The sequence below is a fragment of the Mastigoproctus giganteus genome, chromosome 6, assembly GCF_048544385.1.
Source record: "Mastigoproctus giganteus isolate SK-2022 chromosome 6, ASM4854438v1, whole genome shotgun sequence".
In the NCBI taxonomy this organism is placed as follows: domain Eukaryota; kingdom Metazoa; phylum Arthropoda; class Arachnida; order Uropygi; family Thelyphonidae; genus Mastigoproctus; species Mastigoproctus giganteus.
The window spans coordinates 64822990-64843944 of NC_143580.1; the positions used below are offsets into that span (position 1 = coordinate 64822990).

Here is a 20955-nt window from a genome sequence, read left to right on the forward strand (position 1 = left end):
AAACTGTTTAATAGTTTACTTCAAACAAAAATCTTTCTGAAAAGTTATTTTGGATTAGTGGAGTGCAATCTAGTTTTTGATTTTTTTTAAAGCCTGGTTTCTTTTGAAAAACTAAAACCTGCAGTCCTTGCATCGTCCAAGAAAATCCCTTAAAGAGGGAAGACAAAATGACGTCCTAAACGACCATAGGAGCTCGAATCCCAATGACGACTGAAAGAATTTTTAAAACTTGTTCAATCAAGTCTGTGGCTAGCCATAAGCAGACACGATAAAAAGAATATGAACTATCAAACGAATTGACCTACTATGACCAATGTAGTTGATGCATGAAGATCCATGTCGAAGGGTGTTACGTTATTACGTCAATCGATTTGCGCAACTGATTTCCTTCGGTTCCTTACAGTCATTGCAAAGGTGGACAATGAGTGAATTGGCTATTTCTGAAGATGGTTTGTCTGTTTATTAGAAAAGTTAGATTCGAACTCCAATTTGTCGAAGTACAGCAATATACATACAAAGTGACAGCCAGTTTTTATAAAGTGTATTTTAAATCTATCCTTCAATTTCACGTTGCATTCAGGCTACAAAATATAAACTATTCAAAACTACTTAAACTTGTTACTTCCTCCAATAGCGTGCACATGGCAATTTAAACAACATTTAATTTGAAACAACAGGAAGCCCTTCTACTAGCTGTCTCTGCAGGCAAACAAACGAATGACGTTACTTGAATTACTTTTACGAGTATAATAGCTCCAAGTCTGTTTAGAAAACCGGTAGTCATTCACGTGTATGCATTCAGCTATGGTTTCATTCTATTGCGGAAAACAGGTTAGGCATTCTCACGTTTCGTATTTCTGTACTTCAGACAGATTTATTGTCTGTAAAGTTGTGTTCTAAACGTTGCCACAATTTGCGTGGGAGAACCACGTTATTAAATCAGATCTGCCTCTCTGTCTACTCCGGCAAGCTCTTTATCTGTCTAACAACAACACCACAAACCTGTTCGGATAAATGTCCGTTTTACAACAAACCAGGAACTTCATATGTCTGCAAATCTAAGAAAACCGCGGCCCTCACTTGGCAGTCTTTAGACTCCCACGAAGTGGGTTTCCACATATCGCTCACAGTCACCAAAATAAAGTCTGTAATTATCTCTTCATTGTGGCTAAGGGTCCCATTTATAACAAGATAATATAAAGCCACAATAACCAGGCTGGTTGACACCTACTGGAGGCAAATAATGTTGCAGAACGGTCTTGAGCTCCACAGATTGTGACCCATCTGCGTAAAAAGAGTACACAATAAGGTCATCGCCCTTTTCGACTTCACAATTTTGTAGGAAGAGTAGGGTAAAACATCTGCTACTCAGAAGCAACTGTTTCATAAGTCCATTTAGAAAAATAATATCTGCTGTCCATCACCTCAAAGTATTTAAACACCTTTTATTAAGAATCAAATAAGAAAAAATACGATAACAGTCATCTGTGTATTTCTTTTGTGCTTTCTGAATAGAAATTTTGAATCTGTGTATGAAAATTAAAAGTACCTAACAGGTTCCAGTACCTAAAAAAAGGTACAGGAACCTGTTTGATTAAAAAAAAAACTCCTGGTTCTACTTTTATAGGAATATTCCACCTGTTGATTAATACAATGTAAAAAATTTGCTCTGTTAATAGAACACTCGTTCAATCAGATAAATGTTCGTGACCCTAGCTGGAATTACCAGTGAACCATGGATAATTGGCGTGCGTTTCGAATCATGCAACGCTCTGAAGAATACTCATTCAACCTAGTCAACCAAGCAAAGTGTCCAATTACCTTTTCATCACAACCTAAACTATCATACGTAACATTTACATCGCAACACCAGAGCGGACACTGTAATATGAGTATTAGTAACAAAATAGCTGCTGGCTCTCCAAGTGGAGAAATTCAACAAACATCCACTGAGAGTGGAACACATTGAAATAACTCTTCAGAAAATTAAGTACCTTTTGCACACGATGTAAATACAAGGTATAATCTTCCTGATGTATGGATTACAGAACACCTCTTTTAATTCAATATCGGATACCTGTAATTGGAAGTTGTTAGCAGAACCCCCCCCCCCCAACCAACAGCCTTATTAGGCTTGACTATGAAATAAGTTTGTGTTTATACTTTGGGACAGCCATATGTCTCCAGAGGAATTAATATGGCAGAATGCACAGGTAGTATTTAACGGGTTCCGCGTCTTGAACGATGGGTCAACCCAAACATGCGCGCTACGTACTCTTCCGTTCAAGCACTCGGCTACGCTGAGTTGTGTCTTTGATTTATTTGTCAATTTTAGATGGGTTTACATAAGCTATATATTTTTTTCTTATGCGCAGAAATAAATAGAATATAATTCGATTTTTGAATATTTTTGGTACGGGAAAGGTAGTGAGAAACTAAATGATGATCAGGGCCCACTGTTCCACTTTCCTCATCCACTACCAAATAAGAAGCGCTACAAGTACTAATCTTATCAATTTTTTTCTTTATTTCAACGCATGTACGATCATATCATGTACACGAATGTTTCCTTCACCTGCGAAGCTTGACATTTCTCTGCTCACTCTCCCACACCCCAGGATGTGATTACTCGGGTTCTGGTATTTCACTTAGATTCGTCGCTGGAGAGAGCCAAATCTGATTGCGAAAACACCATGAGAGAGAGCAAACAAATGTCTGTAGATTCAATACAAAATCACAAAGACATTTACGATCTCAGATAACTTTTATACTGTCAGTAACAATTGACCTTTGTCACTTCCCTAATAGCTCTTCAGTAGTTGAAGTAGTGAAAGATCGCATTGTCAAATAAACAACTTCCATTTACAAGTACGAAGATACTGATAAGTCAAAAGGTCATTCCTTACCTGGTGTTTTCCTTATCCGGGAGGGGAGACTGGTTTTTGGTCCATGTGATTGTGATCGGGTTGTCTCCAACAGCTTCGCACCGGAGGCGGGCCGTCTCCCCCCATCGAACAGTTTCCACACTGAATTTCTGCTCGAACCTCGCTGGTACTGCAGTACAGAAAATTAATTGAGTAAGAGCGTAATCCTACAGAGGATTGTATAAACAAATTAATCTACTAAAGCTCCTGTTTGGCTGACACTAATGGAAATCTGACTTAATCTCTTTTTAAAAATACAGAGAAACTAATTGTTATTCTATCTCGTACACCATCAGAAATAACAATTTGGAATCCTTTGACTCGTGGTTCTTTAACGTAAATATATAAACCATTCAAATTCAAATAAAATACAAACGTTAAAGACAAAGAATATGTAATTCCTCTGTGCCTGTTTCACTATGAATGCCTGACCATTTCAAATTCATTTGGATGAAATTAATTTATTGGTACTTATCCTCAGAATTTTATCGAAACATATTTTAAAGAATAAATTGATAACTTATTTTCAAACGCGTGTAGTTTATAATTAAAAGCGTTCAGATGAAAAACTGAAACGCATTGTTAAAGTCTGTGGTCAATTTGATAATTTTATTATTTTGAAATCTCGGTATTAGAATGCAATAACAGCAACGGACCTTTAGGTTGTACAATGTTACTCTCCCGAGGCTGCCAAACTTTGATATGCGTTGGATAGACAACATATTCTGAGCAGATTAACTTGTCTTCGTGCAAAAACTACGTTTACTACTATTTTTTAAAGGATACTAGAAGAGTTGTGTACAAGCATCGTTTTGGACATTCTTGATCATCCCCGGGGGATACAAACGCATCAACTATTTCTGCTAAATGTGAACAAACCCGCATTGATCTGTTCGGAAAATTGTTCAAGAAGCATCAATGTATACAGGGTGGCATCTGAACTACGAGATGGCAAATGTCACGAGTCTTTCTTCCAGACATACGACCTTGGAGCAAAGTCAACATCTTGTGTCAGATGCTTAAAAGCAAAAGACCAGCAAGTGGTCAAACTTGTCTTGTATGTTGGCCATTAACGCCCGTCCGATTAAGCAACAAGAACAAGGTTAAAAAGTTTTTTTGTATTGCTGTTGATGCAAACTAGATCAGGTTTCCTCATCCAAAAATAAAGAGTACACAATTACTAATGAATTCCGTTTAGGGTAAAGTGGTCGCACATGTATACGTAATTGTACTAATAGTCCCGACAAGCATATGGAAAGACAGTAAAGATGCGGTCTGTCTGGCGTCAAGGTCATACTGGATGCGAAGTATCGCACTGCGTTCTCTGAATTACGAGAATCGCTTTGGGGAAAAGCTCAAAAACCAAGGAGAGCAGCTGTTTATCATTTGTCCCAGAAGTGTCATTTACTGTCTGCTCTCTCTCTCTCTCTCTCTCTCTCTCTCTCTCTCTCTCTCTCTCTCTCTCTCACAGAAATATACATTGAGCCATCCTTTTGTTGACAACTGTGGGAAATGGTAAAGTAGTTCTGAAATATCTTTACTCTTCTACACTATGAAGAAAAAGTCAGAGACACTCCAAAACAAAGAAACAGTCCCCACATAGCAGAGGGGCTCCTTCAAGAAGAAAAACATTATGAAACCTCCAAACACTAAAGGCATTAGAACATAAAGTACTTAGTGCCGTGCATGGCTATAGATCGAGAAGACAGAAATACTTGGTGACATTAGACTTGAATTTTTGTAGACTGTAGTTTTCAGGAAATACATGTGAAGGAAGGGAAGAGATTGGAAGTAGAAGGGATAAAAACCAGAAACAGAAAAACTTAGTTCTGTAAGTTTGAAGTTGGACAGCGAATGGATGCAGACTGTGGTGGTGGCATGTGTTCGAACTGGTTTGGAAAAGGGTGGGGAAGGAAGTACAGATTCCATGGAAATATCTACAGAAAATCATGTAGTATCAAAAGAAAATGTTCTTGTTTATACTCCCGGCATGACCATCAGGTCAGAGGAGTTGACAATAAATGATCATTACCAACATTAATCGTATTTAGTAGTCACGGGCTTGAACCCCTGTTTACTTAAAGAGCGCGTGCTACTGCACTCTCGCTCCTGACCATTCGGCTACGTCAAGTCTTCAAATGAACGTCTGTGAGACAGATTGTGGAGACTTTGTGATGGATGGGTCATTAATTAACCTGACTGTTCTCTTTTGAATGGAGTCTGGAAGATGGAGAGAGGTTTGGGATGGTCCACTCCAAATAAGGACAATATTCCATGGTAGGTCTAATTGGAGATTTGTTCAGTGTGAGTAGTTTGTTTAGAAAAAAAAAAAACAAAAAAAGCAACACCGAGAGCGAAAAAGTCCCTTTAATAAAAGGTAGTGTTTGGTAATAATTGAATTTAGCGAAAAAGTCCCTTTAATAAAAGGTAGTGTTTGGTAATAATTGAATTTCCATAATGGCCTGTTTAATTATTTTTCTTTTATTAAGATTCATTCCAAATAAGGAACTTATTTCTCTATCACTTAAATAACAAAGAGGTATGGAATAAAATGTATTGGTAAGAATCTGGAAGTGGTATGATAATAAGAATAAGATGAAATAGCTGTTTAAGATGACGCTAAATGTGTTGTCTTTAAACAACCGTGTGTTAAGAGCACAACAAGGAAGCTCTTGTTTCTTAAATTATCCACCAATTCCCAGTAATTGTGACATGTTATCTGTATTCTCCAGCATTCTATTATAACAGAATGTGTAGGGGAAAGTTCGTATTTATAGATGCTCTTTGGAGTGGAAATAGTTGCAACGCTTCTTGAACAACTTATATTTAGACAAAGGATGATGGCACCAATTTTGCATTACGTCAGCAAATTGAAGGGGGTTACAATGAAATGTTAAACTGATTTTCTTTATAATAGTACATTCTTATGATACGCTAATCGCAGCCAAGTTCGATTTGTGATGAGAAATAGCACGGGCCACTTTCTCCTGCGTGCAAAATTTCTGCCAACTTACGAAATCCAGACTCAACATCTCGGATAGTTTCATTCGTTCACACCAAATTGGCACTGACCAGGATAAGCTTGTCAGTGACAGCAGATACCGATACCAGTTTGCTAAGTAATCTCCTCCTCATCCCCAACATTAAACAACCGCGAACACGGTGTTCTGCAGTCGCCCTCCCCAGCTCCCATGACGGCCCACTACCTCGCTTAATAAAGAACCGCGAGTGAACTGGAAATCATTTAAAATCTTTGTCTGGATTAATAACTGTCAAAGAAATCTCACAATGTAATTAATAATGAAGATAAAAGGTTCCATTTTCTAAACTAGCTAAAGAATACCTGCAGACTCCGGCCCTAATACTAATTAACCACGACTGAAACATTAAAAATCGACTAGTTCCTGGGGCTCTACCGCCATTGATAAATGGACAAGAACTGTCTACAGGTTTTGCTGTTGGCCTCGTGGAACGGCGTATTTGTTCAAGCTCTGAGGTTAAAATAATAAGTTGCCAAAGTGTAAGGACACTTGTATTGGGGGAGGGGGGTCTTTTTGTTTCGTTGTTTTTCGAATTATATTCTTTTATACTGAAGTATTTGGCAACATCTTTATTTTTGAACAACCCCTGTACAAACCATACTTCCAAAGAAGCAGATTTAATCTGAAACCCGAATTGATATGCCGAACCCGTGGCTGGGCCTAGTTTTTGTTTAAATGATAAGATCCATTGCTTCTGCCACCTAGTGCTGAGTGAATATTTCGTTGTTGGCCCTAACTCCAGTTGCTGACAGTAACACCTTTATGAAAAAGGATTTGGAAAATAAAATTTTATTCTACAGTCAGTGAAAGAGAAAAAAATTGGAAAAATTCAGGTTAAAGTTTTACACCCGAAAAATGTCCCATTCTGCAAAATCCGTTAATTCAACCTGTTCTCCTCCTCGTGTTCTCCAAGGAGCTGTCGGAGTGCTACGGCTCTATATTTTGTCTCCGTTGCTAAATTTACCCCTTTGCTCAGTGGAACGACCGTCAATGAGCTGCAAGCTTCGGGAACAATCTCATAAAACCATCAAAGTTCCCCCCTCAAAACCACCTTACACTCAAGTGGAACAGGCAGAATCCCTTCGATCGGGAACCGCAGTTGACGTTAAAGCTCTCCCCCTTCTTTTTCCTTGTTCCACCCCCATTTGTCGTAATGCATCGCACCAGAGGACGAGGCTGTAACCCGATGACCTAATGAGGAACTATCCATTGTCGTGTGTGGGGAAAAGGAAGCGGTACAAATATCGACCGTAGCGAGTCGGTGAGTTCACAGAGCACGCGGTGCTGGCAAAAGAAGCAGAACTATAGGCGTATATTTGTGCTCTTCCGCGACTGAAATCAATAAGGTGCTTCTCCCTGATTCAAGAGAATATTTGCTCAGATGTTCGTTTTCCTGGTTCGGAGAATTTAAGAAGGGGGCGTGTGATCTTCAACTTCAGAGACCGTAAAATTCGCCGACAACAGAATGCTGCTGATAAAATATAGCCGGATAGGCAGACCTTTAATATTTTAATTTCTAACCAAATAAGCATAAAAAAACAGGATTTCAGTTTGTGAAATACATGCGGGGATTTTTTAGTACACAAATGCGCCAGAGATGATTTTTAAAATATATATGGCAGCATTTTATTATTCTTAAATTATTCCTTAAGAATAAAACTAGTCTCGAGAAGTGGTCTCTTCTAAATAATTGTATTGTGCGCACCTTTTCATCTTATATTGATTGAATAATGCATTTAAATTTTATTTCACGCTGTTTCCAAAAAAAAATAATTTCTTTTTTAACAACAAATGAAACATTTTATGGACTAAGCAACTCAAAAACCCATTGGTTATAGAATGTGTCCAGATAAAACGTTGATATAATGATCACATTTTAAATAGTGTGTTTGTTTTGATAGTAACTGATTGAAATCTAATAACCTGGAACTGAAGTAAGCTCTCAAGTCCCAGATTAGTAAATTTTCGAAAAAAATCCTTTGAAAACACAATTGAACCATGAGGACTAGTTCTTGGTCTCAAGCTGAAAAGGACCCGTTTTTAAAACAAATTTTTCCTCTCAATAGTTAATGCATTTGCGCAGAAAATGCACCTTTATTTATTATTGCTATGATTGGCAGTCCACAAAAGCCAGAACTGGCCTGGCCTTCTGGACCACTAAGAGAACCTGACTGTGAACAAAATCATAAGTTTCTCTTCTTGAATTTCCTTTAGGAAAAAATTAATAACGCCTTATGCGCTGCTGTTGGTTTGACTGATGGCTGTATACGATATCATTAGATTGGTCAGATTCATGGTCCTGCTGAAATCATGTCCATTATAGCATTTGATTTTGTTTTCTTTCAATGGCGAAAAACCCAGAATTAATCAAATGAAGTTAAAAACGTCTTAAATTTTATTGTTCTACAGCGATACTTTCGCGGAGGGTGCCTCTGATAAAAGAGACAAACTATTCGAAAATTATTTACAATATTCAAAAAAACAACTTAAATAAAACATAAAAATATTCATTTTAAATTTACTTCAATGGCGATTGCAAGTTTCTGATAAGAAATTATACACATTGAGGATTTATAATAGTTTGATCATCCTGATGATCGAACGATGGTCAAATTATGATCTAGATTATGTCATTTATGATTTAGATTTATTTAAGGATACACAGCGTGCAAACTTTCGAGTTTTATTAAAATTGCAAGTTTCAAAACAGAAAAATCGTGCTTAATGTTTCTGTTTTTAAATAAATATCTCTAAATATTCTGTTCATCCGTTTGTACGAACTGCATTCATCTCCCACAACCCTCCATGGTATTTCTATTTGGATTGCAAGAACAATACGATTCTGGCCCATCTGTTTCTGGAACGTTCATCAACCGCGTGTCGTGTTTCTTTCCAGAGTACATAAATACACTCCCCATCCCTAGAAATAATGAAACTTTATTTGGAAGTCAGTACAGCGAAGTAGCTCCTCCCACTTATTATTGCGTCATTCGGTTTACCTTACCGTGAACACTGATGGTGACTGTCTTCACTAGAGCATCGCCAATACCGTTGGTGGCGCTGCATTCGTAATGGCCTGCATCTTGCGGTCCGGCTCGAGCAATTGTTAAAGATCCATTCTCTGCCACAGCGTAACGAGTTGACGTCACAGACTGAGCCACTGCACCTGCGTAAACAATTAAAAGAGATCGTGGGTAAGAGATAAGGGCTTTGGTAATGGCGAAACATCAATTATGTATAGCAGAGGTAATAGCAGAAAGAGAGAAAGAGAGAGACGTATTTTAGTCGCAGCTGGGAGGAATAAATGGATTACAGACGATGGGGTGAGCTATAAGTGAAAGAGCGAGGGGATAATAGACAACGAACAAGAATAGATGTCAATAAACCGAAACGTATAAAGAGAGAGAAATGCAACTTAAATTGTTCTGTTGTGATAAACAGCATTTCGAGCATTAGCAATTAAGTCCATTGCCAGTTAACAAGTAAGTATAAATACACACACACAAAATTATGATTTTGGTCAGTTCAAGAGATATCAATGAAGCTAATAGAGATCGGGTGGTCTGTTTGTAATTGACTGCCACTTCCAGTCAAAGATTCCAAATTCATGATGGCTATATTCAAGATCTAGTCTGGCTGTTTAGCTCGTTGCTGTGCATAAGTGGTTTAAAAAGATATTTCACGCTAATAAACAACTATTTTGAATTGCTGTTAAGATTTGGTAAAGTAACAACATATTTTCTTAAGTCTGATTCCTTATGTCATTCTTTTTAACATCTTACAAAACCAGTTATTTTGTTGAGTCATTGCACCAGAGATCAAACACATCAAGAGGAGGGTTACATTTTTAGATTAGGGCAAAGACAAAGTCATGATATACATAAATAAATGTTTATTCTGGAAAGCCATACAGTTGGGGGAGTTTATAAGATACACTACAAGAACAGTACCGTATTTCATGGGTTTGAACAAAGGAGGTGGGTAATTGAACTGTCACTAATCATCACTGTGCTCGGTTTTTGCAAATTGCCTTTGTTCTAAAGATTGGTTTGTCAGTTTGTGAGATTAAATACAATAATTTTCTGGTGGGGGGGAACCCTCCATTATCTTTTCATCGAGGTGAAAATCTTAGAAACATTTCCTTCAGTTAGCCATCGAATTAAGTTCCAGATCTCTCCAGCATGCCAAAGATTTTCGAGCATTGTAGTTGCGATAAATATTTTGTAGAATGGGAAATATACAACTCTTGGAATAGCAGTATTTAAAACAGACAAGGGGGAATCTTTTAATAGCCCCCCCCCCATGGGCTAAAAATTGTATTTTTTTAAATGTCATACAAGAAAGATTCGCAATCTCACTTTCTTTGACTTCTGAGATCTTAACTCATTCTAGTTTCGTCCAAGCCATTGAAAGATGTCAGATTCGGAAGTTACTTTCTAGTGCGTTTCCGTCACACGGCTCTTGACCTCAAGATCTTTTGGTTGGCACTCAAGTGCTGTAATCGCGTTCTCCCTGATGAAAGCTATCGCAGCCTTGGGCTGACCATATCGAGACTGTTCAATAGAAGGTTCTATCTCATCGACGTGTGTAGACTATCGTAGTGAGGTGAGATTGATAAGGGCACCAACCATCGTATTTATCGACAGAAGTCATTCAGTAAGAGTTTAAGGAAGGCTGACTGTAAGCGTTAAGTTGAAATTGCGAGTTAATTGTACGTTAAAGGTTGGATTCTTATAAATTTCTGTGAAGTTTTCCTTTTTTGTGTTTAAGGAACCACTTGGAAGAAGTGACGTAAGAAAGCAAAGCTTTGTAGCATCATCTTTATAAATAAATAAATCGTATATATCAAGAATAAATAAATAAATAAGACTTCATTTCTTTAATCTGCACATTTATGAATCCTTGTAATTATCATAAGTTGCTTTGTACCTGAGATTCTAAGCCTTTTTTTCCCAACAGTCTTTCCCGATATTCAGCAATTAAAAGAATATTTTCTTAGATTTAGTTTACAATTTTTTTTTATCAATTTAAATATGAACTTTGCGCATTTTGTCGATCAGGAGAGTAAACTTAGTGGACTTAGCCTTGCTGAGTACTTTAATTTTCAAAATCTACTATACATTTATCAAAACCATTCTTCGATATGTTTTGTTCACGATATTGACCCAGTTTTGTATTTACACAAAGGTAAATCAAATATTATTCAAAAAAAATCTCAACCAGGAATGGAGTTTATGATATTTAACAGAATTTAATGACTTAATTTTTAAATGCTCAATTAAAACATTGATGAGTTTTTACACGATGTCAGTTCAAATGATAGATGTACGAGAAATCTTTTGCCTTTAACTTGACCAGAACTGGCAGCTGCATTGCAACAAAAACAGAGTTATGCCAGTTTTGATACTGGAATTTCGTGTCGAGACAGGGCTTCTAGTCTTTTGGCCATAATAATTTGAGTTTCTGCACTTCCATTGGTCTGGTTTGGTTTTTATGGTGCATGAGCAACTAAGGCTACAATGCACCACTTCCATACGAGCATCAGGACAGATGCTCTTGTTTATAATCCGGTAAGACCGCCTGGTCAGGGAAGTTTACAATAAATCATGAATACAATCGTTAATCGTATTTAACAATCACATACTTGAACCATGGTCCATTCAAAGAGCACCCTCGCTCCTGACCACTCGGCTATGTTTGTCAGTTTCCAGCAATTTCATTATCTTCATCTGTCTGCCTGTCCATCCGCATGTAATAACCAGAATCTCAGTGAATGGATTTTGGAATGCTGGCTGTCTATATAACGTAAATTTTCAGCTGAAGCACTAGATATTGTTTGTTGCTGTGCGCTAATTGGAGGAATGAATGGGCAGTGTGGCGGATGCGTCGTTGCTTTTTGCTCTTATTTTTTTTATAAATTGTTACTGTCTGCTAACGTGCCTAAAATTTAACGCGCTGCGTACATTAATAACTTGTTTTCCCATTCAAAAAAACAAGTAAATTCAACTTAGACTTCAATTCACTTGGCGCTTATTGCTAACCACTTGGTACACGCGAATAAAAATATTAATCCAATAAAAGATATCGAGAGAATGGAATTTAATTTATTTCTTAAAAATAAAAAAAGAAGAAATTAACTTTTCTTTCTCTTTCGAGACTTTCTATCAAACATCCGTACGGTAAGCTCGCATCGATCCTACGAAGTGTTTCCTGAATTCCCTCGTTTATCTTCGAAATTCTTTTGAATTTTTATTCCTGAATCTCGGTATTAAATATAAACCCCGTTTGTGTAGTCAAGGAAACAACGCTGTTGGCAGAGGGTGAATTGGTCGTCACACTCACCAGATGAATGGTAATTAAAGCTCACTTCTTCCTTCCTCTGGAAGACCATCAGCCGGACCCCGGTGTAACTGGATATTAAAGTGGGATTACTAATGACTTACAGCGAAGCCTGGGCTTTTTCATAGCTGCCATCAATTTAGTACCGACGGCTCGCTGCTTTAGAGGTTCTGTTCTCAAAACAAGGAGAGGGCAGGGGAAGGGGAAGGGTAGTGTGCTTCATCAGCGATAACATCCGTTTGGCTCCAGCGTTTGGGGAAGCGACAATTGGATATAAAGTTATACGTCACTTGAAAATTTCGAGTTAAAATTTTTTTTATGTTCCAACTAGGAAAGCTGCCATTCTTTGTTATACATGCACGATTAGCTGTGTGTGTAAATAACGCCATGTGGTCACGTTGCTTTTCAAATAGAACTAGTTGCGTCACCATGGAAACTATGCCGTTTTTTTGCGCATTTTTGTTTGGTTTCTACTTTACACGGAAGACTTTTTTTTAATAACATAGATGGGCTGAGAAGTTGAAGGACAGTTTCTTTCAACTTCCCAACAGTATCTGAAGCTTCTAGTTTGCTTAACTTCTTCAGAAAATACTTTGCCAATTTATTCCAACCACCAGCTTTCTGTGATACATTTCAAACTTCACTTTGATCATGGTTGCTAACTTCCGGTCAGCATCCACGAAAATTCTACAAGCATTTGAAATCAATTCGGATATTGCGACTGTCTATCTTTACAATACAGTAATGGTTTGGCTATCAATGCGGCATCTTTACAGATTCTATCGAGTAAAATTCAATGTCCTGGAATTCTTCCGGTCGTCCCCTCCTTCTGAAGTTTTACACCTTTGTTGAAAGCTAATAATCCCTTTCGGTTGTCGCTGCTGTAGGCCTTCAGGGAGGAATTCTCTCAACTCCAGAAACCTCTACGGGTAGTAGCGACTATGTTATACTGATTATATGAAGTCTAAGATTCTTATGAGTTCTTGATCACTATCTTGTAAACACAATGCTACGATTAGCAACTTTTCTGATTACCAGCCAGACTCGATATTAATCAATCCCATAAAATTGGCGGTCACAGTTTTCTCATTCAAGAAGTAATTTGTACAGATATAGCCAGTACTGGGCAACAGTACTATTTCTCGGGTTACTAAACCTAAGGATCTAGAAATAAAGCTTTGATAACTCCAGCGACTTCATGTCAGAAATCTTGACATGGCAGAGAAATGCAGTATATTATGTATTAAAATACATTCACTCTGAAATGTAAGCTTCAGAAGCCTGCGTTCTTGAAAATCTTCGTAATCCCTTTTTTACAAACTGACATTGACTTCTACAATAGCTGAACTTCAAACCAGAACCAAAGAACTTGCAATTTCATTGCAGCACAGTGAAAATGATAACAAGCCATATGGACTCATAGAACATCTGGGAACGTGCTACTCAATGATCCTTCATCCTTAGGACGAACTTGAAACGCCTCCGTATTGCAGACGATTCCTATCTGCCCAAGCATCGCGAGACGGGAAACCAATTTAAAACGATTTGTTTTGAATTGGCGTCCCAATGTAATGAAAGTCTGCATTCCATTCACCATTTTCATGTCACTTATCAGGAGCGACTAGTCATTCAATCGATTACCGTACTTGAATTCAGTTCTTGAACGATTCCGTTCGCTTAGCCGGGGACATTTTTGTGGCGTTACTGGTGTTGGAGATCCTGACCTGGATGTGATTTGCTCTGAAATTAGTGAACTGATGAGAACGCCCTAACCGTTATCATTCCTAAACCAACCCGTTTTCACATTTTAATGATATTACGATGTATTGTAAGATTGTGATTAAAACGTTTGGTCAAAGCTTGTATACCAGAAGGGTATTTTCTGACAGTTTTCAAGTAATGTAATCCAATGACTTGAGTTCAGTTTACTGAGTGTGAATGAAACCAACAGAAGCTAAATAAGCGGGAACCACTTAAACGTACTCTATTTGTAACTAAGAGAAGAGGGATATTTAGTTCAGATTACATTTGTATACATGGCGATGAGCAGGTAAAAGTCAAGAAGCCAATGAAACGTATGAGATTAGTGAGAAACGATGCTGTTCATCGATTATAATATTCAGGATATGTCGCGAATGAAGAATCAAGTCAGGTTTGTTGTCATCTTCAAGCAGTTCAGGAACTGAATCATGAAACTGGAAGAAAATTAGGGAAGGTGGAAAAAAATCTTACATAAAGAAGTGTATTCATTGCACTCATATTTCATTCTGTCAGACTTATTGATAACGAACATGCTTGAGGAATTTCTATTGAAACTAAATCACCCAAACTTTTTAGGCCATAAAATGAAAATGTAAACAGCTTGTCATCAATTTAAAGTAGACTACTCTTCTTCAAAGAGATATTCTTTGGTTTTCCGCTCAGACAATAGAAAGGAGCTTCAGATGATGAAAGATACAAAGGAAAAAAATAAAGAAAAATTAAAAATATTTCTTTTCAAATGACGAAAGAAAATGGATTGCTGCAACAAAATTAAGGCACAAGTGCGCAATTTCTTATCATAGATTTATAATAGTTCTTACTGAAGACAATACACGGAGAAATAAAACTGATTTCGGTACGCAGCAGTCTGAAGATTGAATAGATAATGCTGTTTACATTTATAAAAACTGGAATTGTTTAAAGAAGCTTTATTTATCTGCTTATACTCCCAACGGTCACATATGGTCAAAGGCTTTACAAGGTGAAGAATATTCGTTAACCCCAACTACTCATCTATGGTACCATCATTAAATTCCTACTATTTTTAAATAGTTTTTTTTAATGAAAATCTCAAACACGAGAGGTATTAGAACCTATAGTACTTGGTACCGTGCTTAGGTTGGAGGTTGAGAAGACGAAAGAAGATATTTGTTGACATTGGACATTAACTTCTGTAGATTGTAATTTTCAGGGAATACGTATGAAGGAAGGTTGTTCCAGAAAACAGCAGTTGAATGAATAAATGAGGAAGATGAAAAGTTGGTTCTGTGAGTTTGAAGTTGGACAGTAAATGGATGTTGGCAGCACGTGTTTAGACTGTTTTGAAAGAGAGATCGGGAATTATAGAAGCCAATTCAGAAGAACAGTGCCCATGGAAGTATCTGTAGAAGAGGCATGCAGCAGAAACAGTACGTCTATGAGAAAGCGAGTGGAGAGACTCTGTTAGAGATGAGTCATTAATTAACCTAACTGCCCTCTTCTGAATGGAATCAAGAAGCCTGAGAGAGGTTTTGGGGGCACCACCCCAGATGTGGGAACAATATTGCACGGTAGGGCGGATTTGCGATTTGTACAGAGTGAACAGCTGTTTGGAAGAAAAGTAACGCTGAGAGCGAAAGAGAAAAGCAAGTTTTTTAGATGCAGAGGAAGCAATATTTGTAATGTGCTTGAGCCAAGAGAGATTAGAAGTCAGAGTAATCCCCAAAAGAGATATATCATCTTGCCTAGAAATCGGAGTGTCACCAAAGATAAACACAGGAGCAGAAGAATCCTTTTTGTGAGATATAAGACAGGACTGAGTTTTGGAAGGATTCAAATCGACTAAGTTGTCTCTGCCCCACTGAATAATAACATGGAGATTGGCATTTAAGGAATTGGTAGCGGATATTAGAGAAATTGAAGCTGATTGAGCAGGGCAAGGTTTCGCAAACCGAAAAGTGGAATGCAATATGCTATCATTGGAAAACTATCGATAGGATTTCCGGTCAATGGAAGGTCATTAATATACAAGAGGAAAAGAGTGGTGAAAAGAACTGAACCTTGGGGGAGACCAGCATTGGTGGAGAAGTTTGAAGACTGGAAGCCATCTACCATCACCCTCAGTGAGCGATCAGAGAGACAAGTGGATAACCAATTACAAAAAATAGTTGGCAAACCATAAGATGGAAGCTTGTTTGGGAGACTTTTATGCCAAACACGATCGAAAGCCTTTGAGATGTCAAGAGCAACTGCTTGTATTTCACCGAACTTTTCCACTGAATTTGTCCATAAATAATGGGTAACATAAGCCTATCACTAGTGAATCGACATTGACGGAATCCATACTGACGATCGTTGATCAGACGGAAGGTTTCTAGGTAGTTTAACAGTTGGCGGTTAATTGTTTTCTCCATTACTTTAGAAAGAGTAGAAGCAATTGCAATCGAACGATAATTGGATGGGAGGACGATAATTGGTTTGTCACACTTTTTATGAACTGGCTGGATATAAGCAAATTTCCAAGTAGAAGGAAAAACACCTTTGGAATAAAAAGGCGGAAAAGAACAGGAGTAAGTTCAGGAACACAGGTTTTGAGAAGAAGTGGAGAAATACGATCAGAACCTGGAGCTTTCTTAGCATCAAGATTCGTCAAAATCCTTCTGACATTTTTTTGACGGAAGACCACAGGGGACATTGAATGGAGCGTGTTGGGAATAGAGGGAGGTGTTTTACCAAGATCCTTAATACATGAGTTGGAAGAAAAATGGGATGTAGCATGTCATCTTATCCTTGGTTGAAGTGACAATAGAACCATCTGGTCTTGACAGAAGTGGGAGCAGAGAGGGTCGAAAGTTGCAGCCAATAGCTTTGGCAAGAGAACGCTCGACTACCATTAGGGCAAGAAGCAAGTTCTCTACTCTTACCCTGTTCAAAATCTAGTTTGGACTGATTAATAACTGCTTTACAATTGTTGAGAGCTTTGTTGTAGCCATAAAATGAAACTGAATAATTGGAAACAAGCCAATCACGATATGCAACATTCTTCTCTTGAACAGCCTTAGCACATTTATTGGAAAACCAAGGTTTAGATAAAGGACAAGATTTTAAAGTGGAGTGTGGAATAAAGGATTCCATTCCTCCAAGAATGATTTTTCTGACACGATCTGAGCAATCATTGACACCAGAAGTTTTGAAACAGTAATCCGACCATGGAAAAGAAGAAAGGAAATCTCGCAGGTCATCCTTTTTGCATTCTTGTAATGTCAAACACGAGGTCGAGAATAGCCATGAAATAAAGGCTCCATTGGAGAAGAGACAATCACCAAGTTGTGATCTCAGTCGCCTAAAGGACCACTCATTTCGACCTTGTACTTAGAAGGGTTGTTTGTGAGAAAAAGATCAAGCGTGTTGGCTGTATGGTTAGGATTGTCCGGTATTCTGGTATGAAAATGAACAATCAGTGCGAGGTCACTAGTAACTGCAAAAACCTCAGCATCTCGACCAGCTGGGTCTGTGTGACTAGAGAACGGAAGCTAGCTGGAGTTGTGAACATTAAAATCAACAAGGAAAATTACCTTACTGTTAGGAAAGTTGGACTGGAGAAAGTCAAGTTGCAAAGAGAGGAAGTGGAGTTGGGAAAACGGTAGAGACAACAGATGAATTTGACAGAATGAGGTAGAGAGATTTTAAGCCAGAGAAAATCGAAAAGAGGAGATTCCAAATTACCAAGTCTCTGACAGGGAATATTGGAAAGCACATATGCATAAGTACCACCTTTGAGGTGAAAGGAATCATACGGAGAATAATTTGGGCAACTGAGATGAGCAGTAGTTGAATCAACCGATAACTGAGATTCTGTCAGAAAAAGTAAATGGGGTTTGGCAGACTGCAAGTGGAAATGGACGTCGTTGAGATTAGAACTGAGACCACGTATATTTGTGAAATGAACTAGGAAGTATTAACCACTTCATATCATTAAACGAAATGATTCGGGGTATTGCAGATGTTTCTAAATTTAGCTGTCAGATGTTTTAAGAAGAGTGGGAGTTAGTGTTAAATCTTTATTAGTAAATAAAAAAATCTATTTATGCTCGGGAACAGTGACAGTGTCCACAAGACAAAGAAAACACGGAATTTAAAGTAGTAGAGGCGTTTCAGTTTAGCACTGTAAACTCAAATGCATGTACTACTGTACCCTCTTGTCTGACCACTCGACTGTGGCGGCCTGGTAGCTAGTGCTAGAACCAGATTTTAAAAGATAAAGAATTATGATTTCTGGAAAGAAAACAGTGAACGTGTCGCTAATATAAACGAGATCTTTCGAGTAAGGTTTCTCTATTTCGGATCTTTTTTGACAAACACCAAAGTTGAACATTTTGTTCTGTATTGTACTGTCACGCGACGATGGCTGTAAAAGCTACTGATATGAAACGTACAAACTCCCCTCAGACAAAATTTCTGTATGCGCCACTGATTAAGAACATCACCATAATAAAATGAATTTTTTTTTCTGCCAGAAAACATCAACACAAAGAAAGAAAATTCTTAACTTGTTCCGCCTCAAAAAGGAACAAAAATTCCTTATTTATTATTTAAATCGGTCATTTGTTAATCAAAATAATCAATGAAGGTTTCGCATATTAAAAACATCCTGTAAAATCTCACAAATGTGATGGTCAGAAGATGCTTCGTATGTTTTCTCGATCCACAACACATTGGCAAGATTTAATTTTAGACACTTGTGACCCTCCCTTCCCCTTCTGCCATGATGTTTGTGATGACATCTTTTTCAGGACCATGGCTATCTTTGTTTTTGTCCCTTTAATCTTATACCGTATATATTTTTTTATCAATCGAAAACTGTGGACTTCACCCATTGTAACAAGGATTTCTAGTACATCTGACAGCCAAAATTGCAACCACACTTCAGATAAGAGACATATCTCATCTTGATAGTAGGGCAAGAATTTCCAAAAAAAAACTTAATTTTAAATTTTCTTTTTGCGATAATTTTATCTTTAATTCGAAAATCAGAATTTTAAAAGAAATTTATCGGGAGAGTTCTCTGCTCAATTTAAATTACTAAAATTCATCATACTGAACACAAATATTTCTTTGAAGCTTTAGTCCTCACATCTGACAAAGGTTTTCTTAGCAGCAGATTTTCAAACATGTGGATACAACCAATGGAGACACAGTAATGGAGACTTTGGAGTTAATTATCGCAAAAGAATATTGCAAAGTTAATAAGTAACAATAAATGTAATTTCACAAAAATATTACAAGCTAATTTTTTTTTGAAGTATCTCATTTTACGAGAATTAGTTGAAAAGCAAGGTCATTGATGTTTGGTGGTGATGGGGGGGGGGGATAAACAGCATCATCTTCAATAGTAAACCATTGGAATGGAGGCACATCCTTTTCCTCCCTGTTAAAGGGATATGTATACCTTTTTAACGTCAGGTGGCGAAACCAAAATGGCTGCCTGATTTGACAATGGAAGGTTGTTGTTGATGATTAAGGGTTTTAAGACACAAGGGCATCAAAGGCCAAGATGTGTCTTTCCAGGTTTTTTTTTTTTTTTTTAATGTAGCTCAATTATTTTCAGATTCATTTGTAAAATCGGATTTGCCGAATTAAATTAAATAGTTCGTCTAGATTTGCAGAGTTATCTAATATCTGTTGAAGGGTAGGTGGATTTTTTTTTTTTTTTTTTTTGGGTAGTTGTTGGCGCATCGGCTTATGTGGCCATAATGCACCTCCCAAGGTTTTTGCAGTACTTTGATCCAAGCCCGAGGCGGGATTCGAACCCGCGACGTTTTTTGGGTTGCCAGGCAAGCACTTTACCCACTTGGCTAGCCCAGTCGGCTGGTGGATTCCGATTATTACACAGACTATGGAAGCAAAGTAGTCTGGAATTCTTGAAGCACGAGCATACCAAAAGGATTTGTTTTACTGTAAGGTGAACTTGGCATTGAAAACAGAGAGAGGGGATTCTCATTAGCTAGTAGATGATAATGCATAAGGTGAGGGTGGTCAATTTCGTAGTCTGGCAAGCATTACTTCTCTGCGCCCTTTTCTGATGCTTGAGTTCCATATTTCTGGATTCGGTTTTATTTCTTGGAGTTTATTATTCGTTTGATTTCTCCATACCTAGGCCCATTCATCTTCACTTGGTATAATAATAATTGGCCTAAAATCAGTGTATGGTACTATCATTGTTTTGTTTGGCAGTTATGATGCTGATTTGTCTACTTTTTCATTGCCTTCTATTCCAGAGTGTCACAAAGGAAAGATTACAGTCATGTCCAAACAACAAGGGGGGAGGGGCTTTGTTACATGACAATGCAGCACATCCACACTCTGTCTGCAAATGACGGTAATGAAGTACGTGTACGCTGGACCAGGAAGTATTATGGTGTGTACTGGTTGATTGTCAAGCGGCAACAACAGACCAACACCAAAATTCACACCATCTCTGATGCTTACAGTTTGTACTGTGACAGAGTATACAAAGGCGGAGTTGGTGGACTCTTCCGGTGGTTAGGAAGGAGATATAGACTCTGGCAGGGCGAATCCTGGTCTGTGTCTGAGCTTGCCAGGGAGAGGTTCCTCCCCCCCTCCCAAAAAAATCAATGCTGGAAATTTATTGGAAGGGAAGCGAGGGGGTGATGATCAAGTGTTGCAGAAAAAAGGGGTGGATGATAGGAAGACTATCCACCAGGAAATTTAAAGGGTAGAGGAGCACCTCTGTATAGGAAGTCCCACTGTCCACGTGGAGGGAGAGGACTAACCAGAGCAGTGAAAGGTTCGTGGTGATAGGGTTCACTATGCGAAGATGGGATGGGAGGTGGGAAGGGGAAGCAGGAATTGTAGGGGAGAAAAGTCATAGGGCCAGGGCGCCCTATGTG

General features: G+C 38.0%; 1 protein-coding gene across 4 annotated transcripts in view; it reads right to left on the reverse strand.

The window, feature by feature from the left end:
* The window catches only part of LOC150084357 (cell adhesion molecule Dscam1-like), a 144231-nt gene that overhangs the window by 67866 nt on the left and 55410 nt on the right, over positions 1-20955 (reverse strand). For 2 of the 4 annotated variants that reach the window (XM_090375997.1, XM_090375998.1), the window contains exons 4-5: positions 8970-9131; positions 2907-3054 (exon numbers count right to left, since the gene is read on the reverse strand). In XM_090375997.1, the coding sequence (XP_090232123.1) occupies positions 2907-3054; positions 8970-9131 (310 nt within the window). The remainder of the gene's footprint in view (positions 1-2906; positions 3055-8969; positions 9132-20955) is intronic. The other 2 variants (XM_090375995.1, XM_090375996.1) reach the window with 1 other exon arrangement.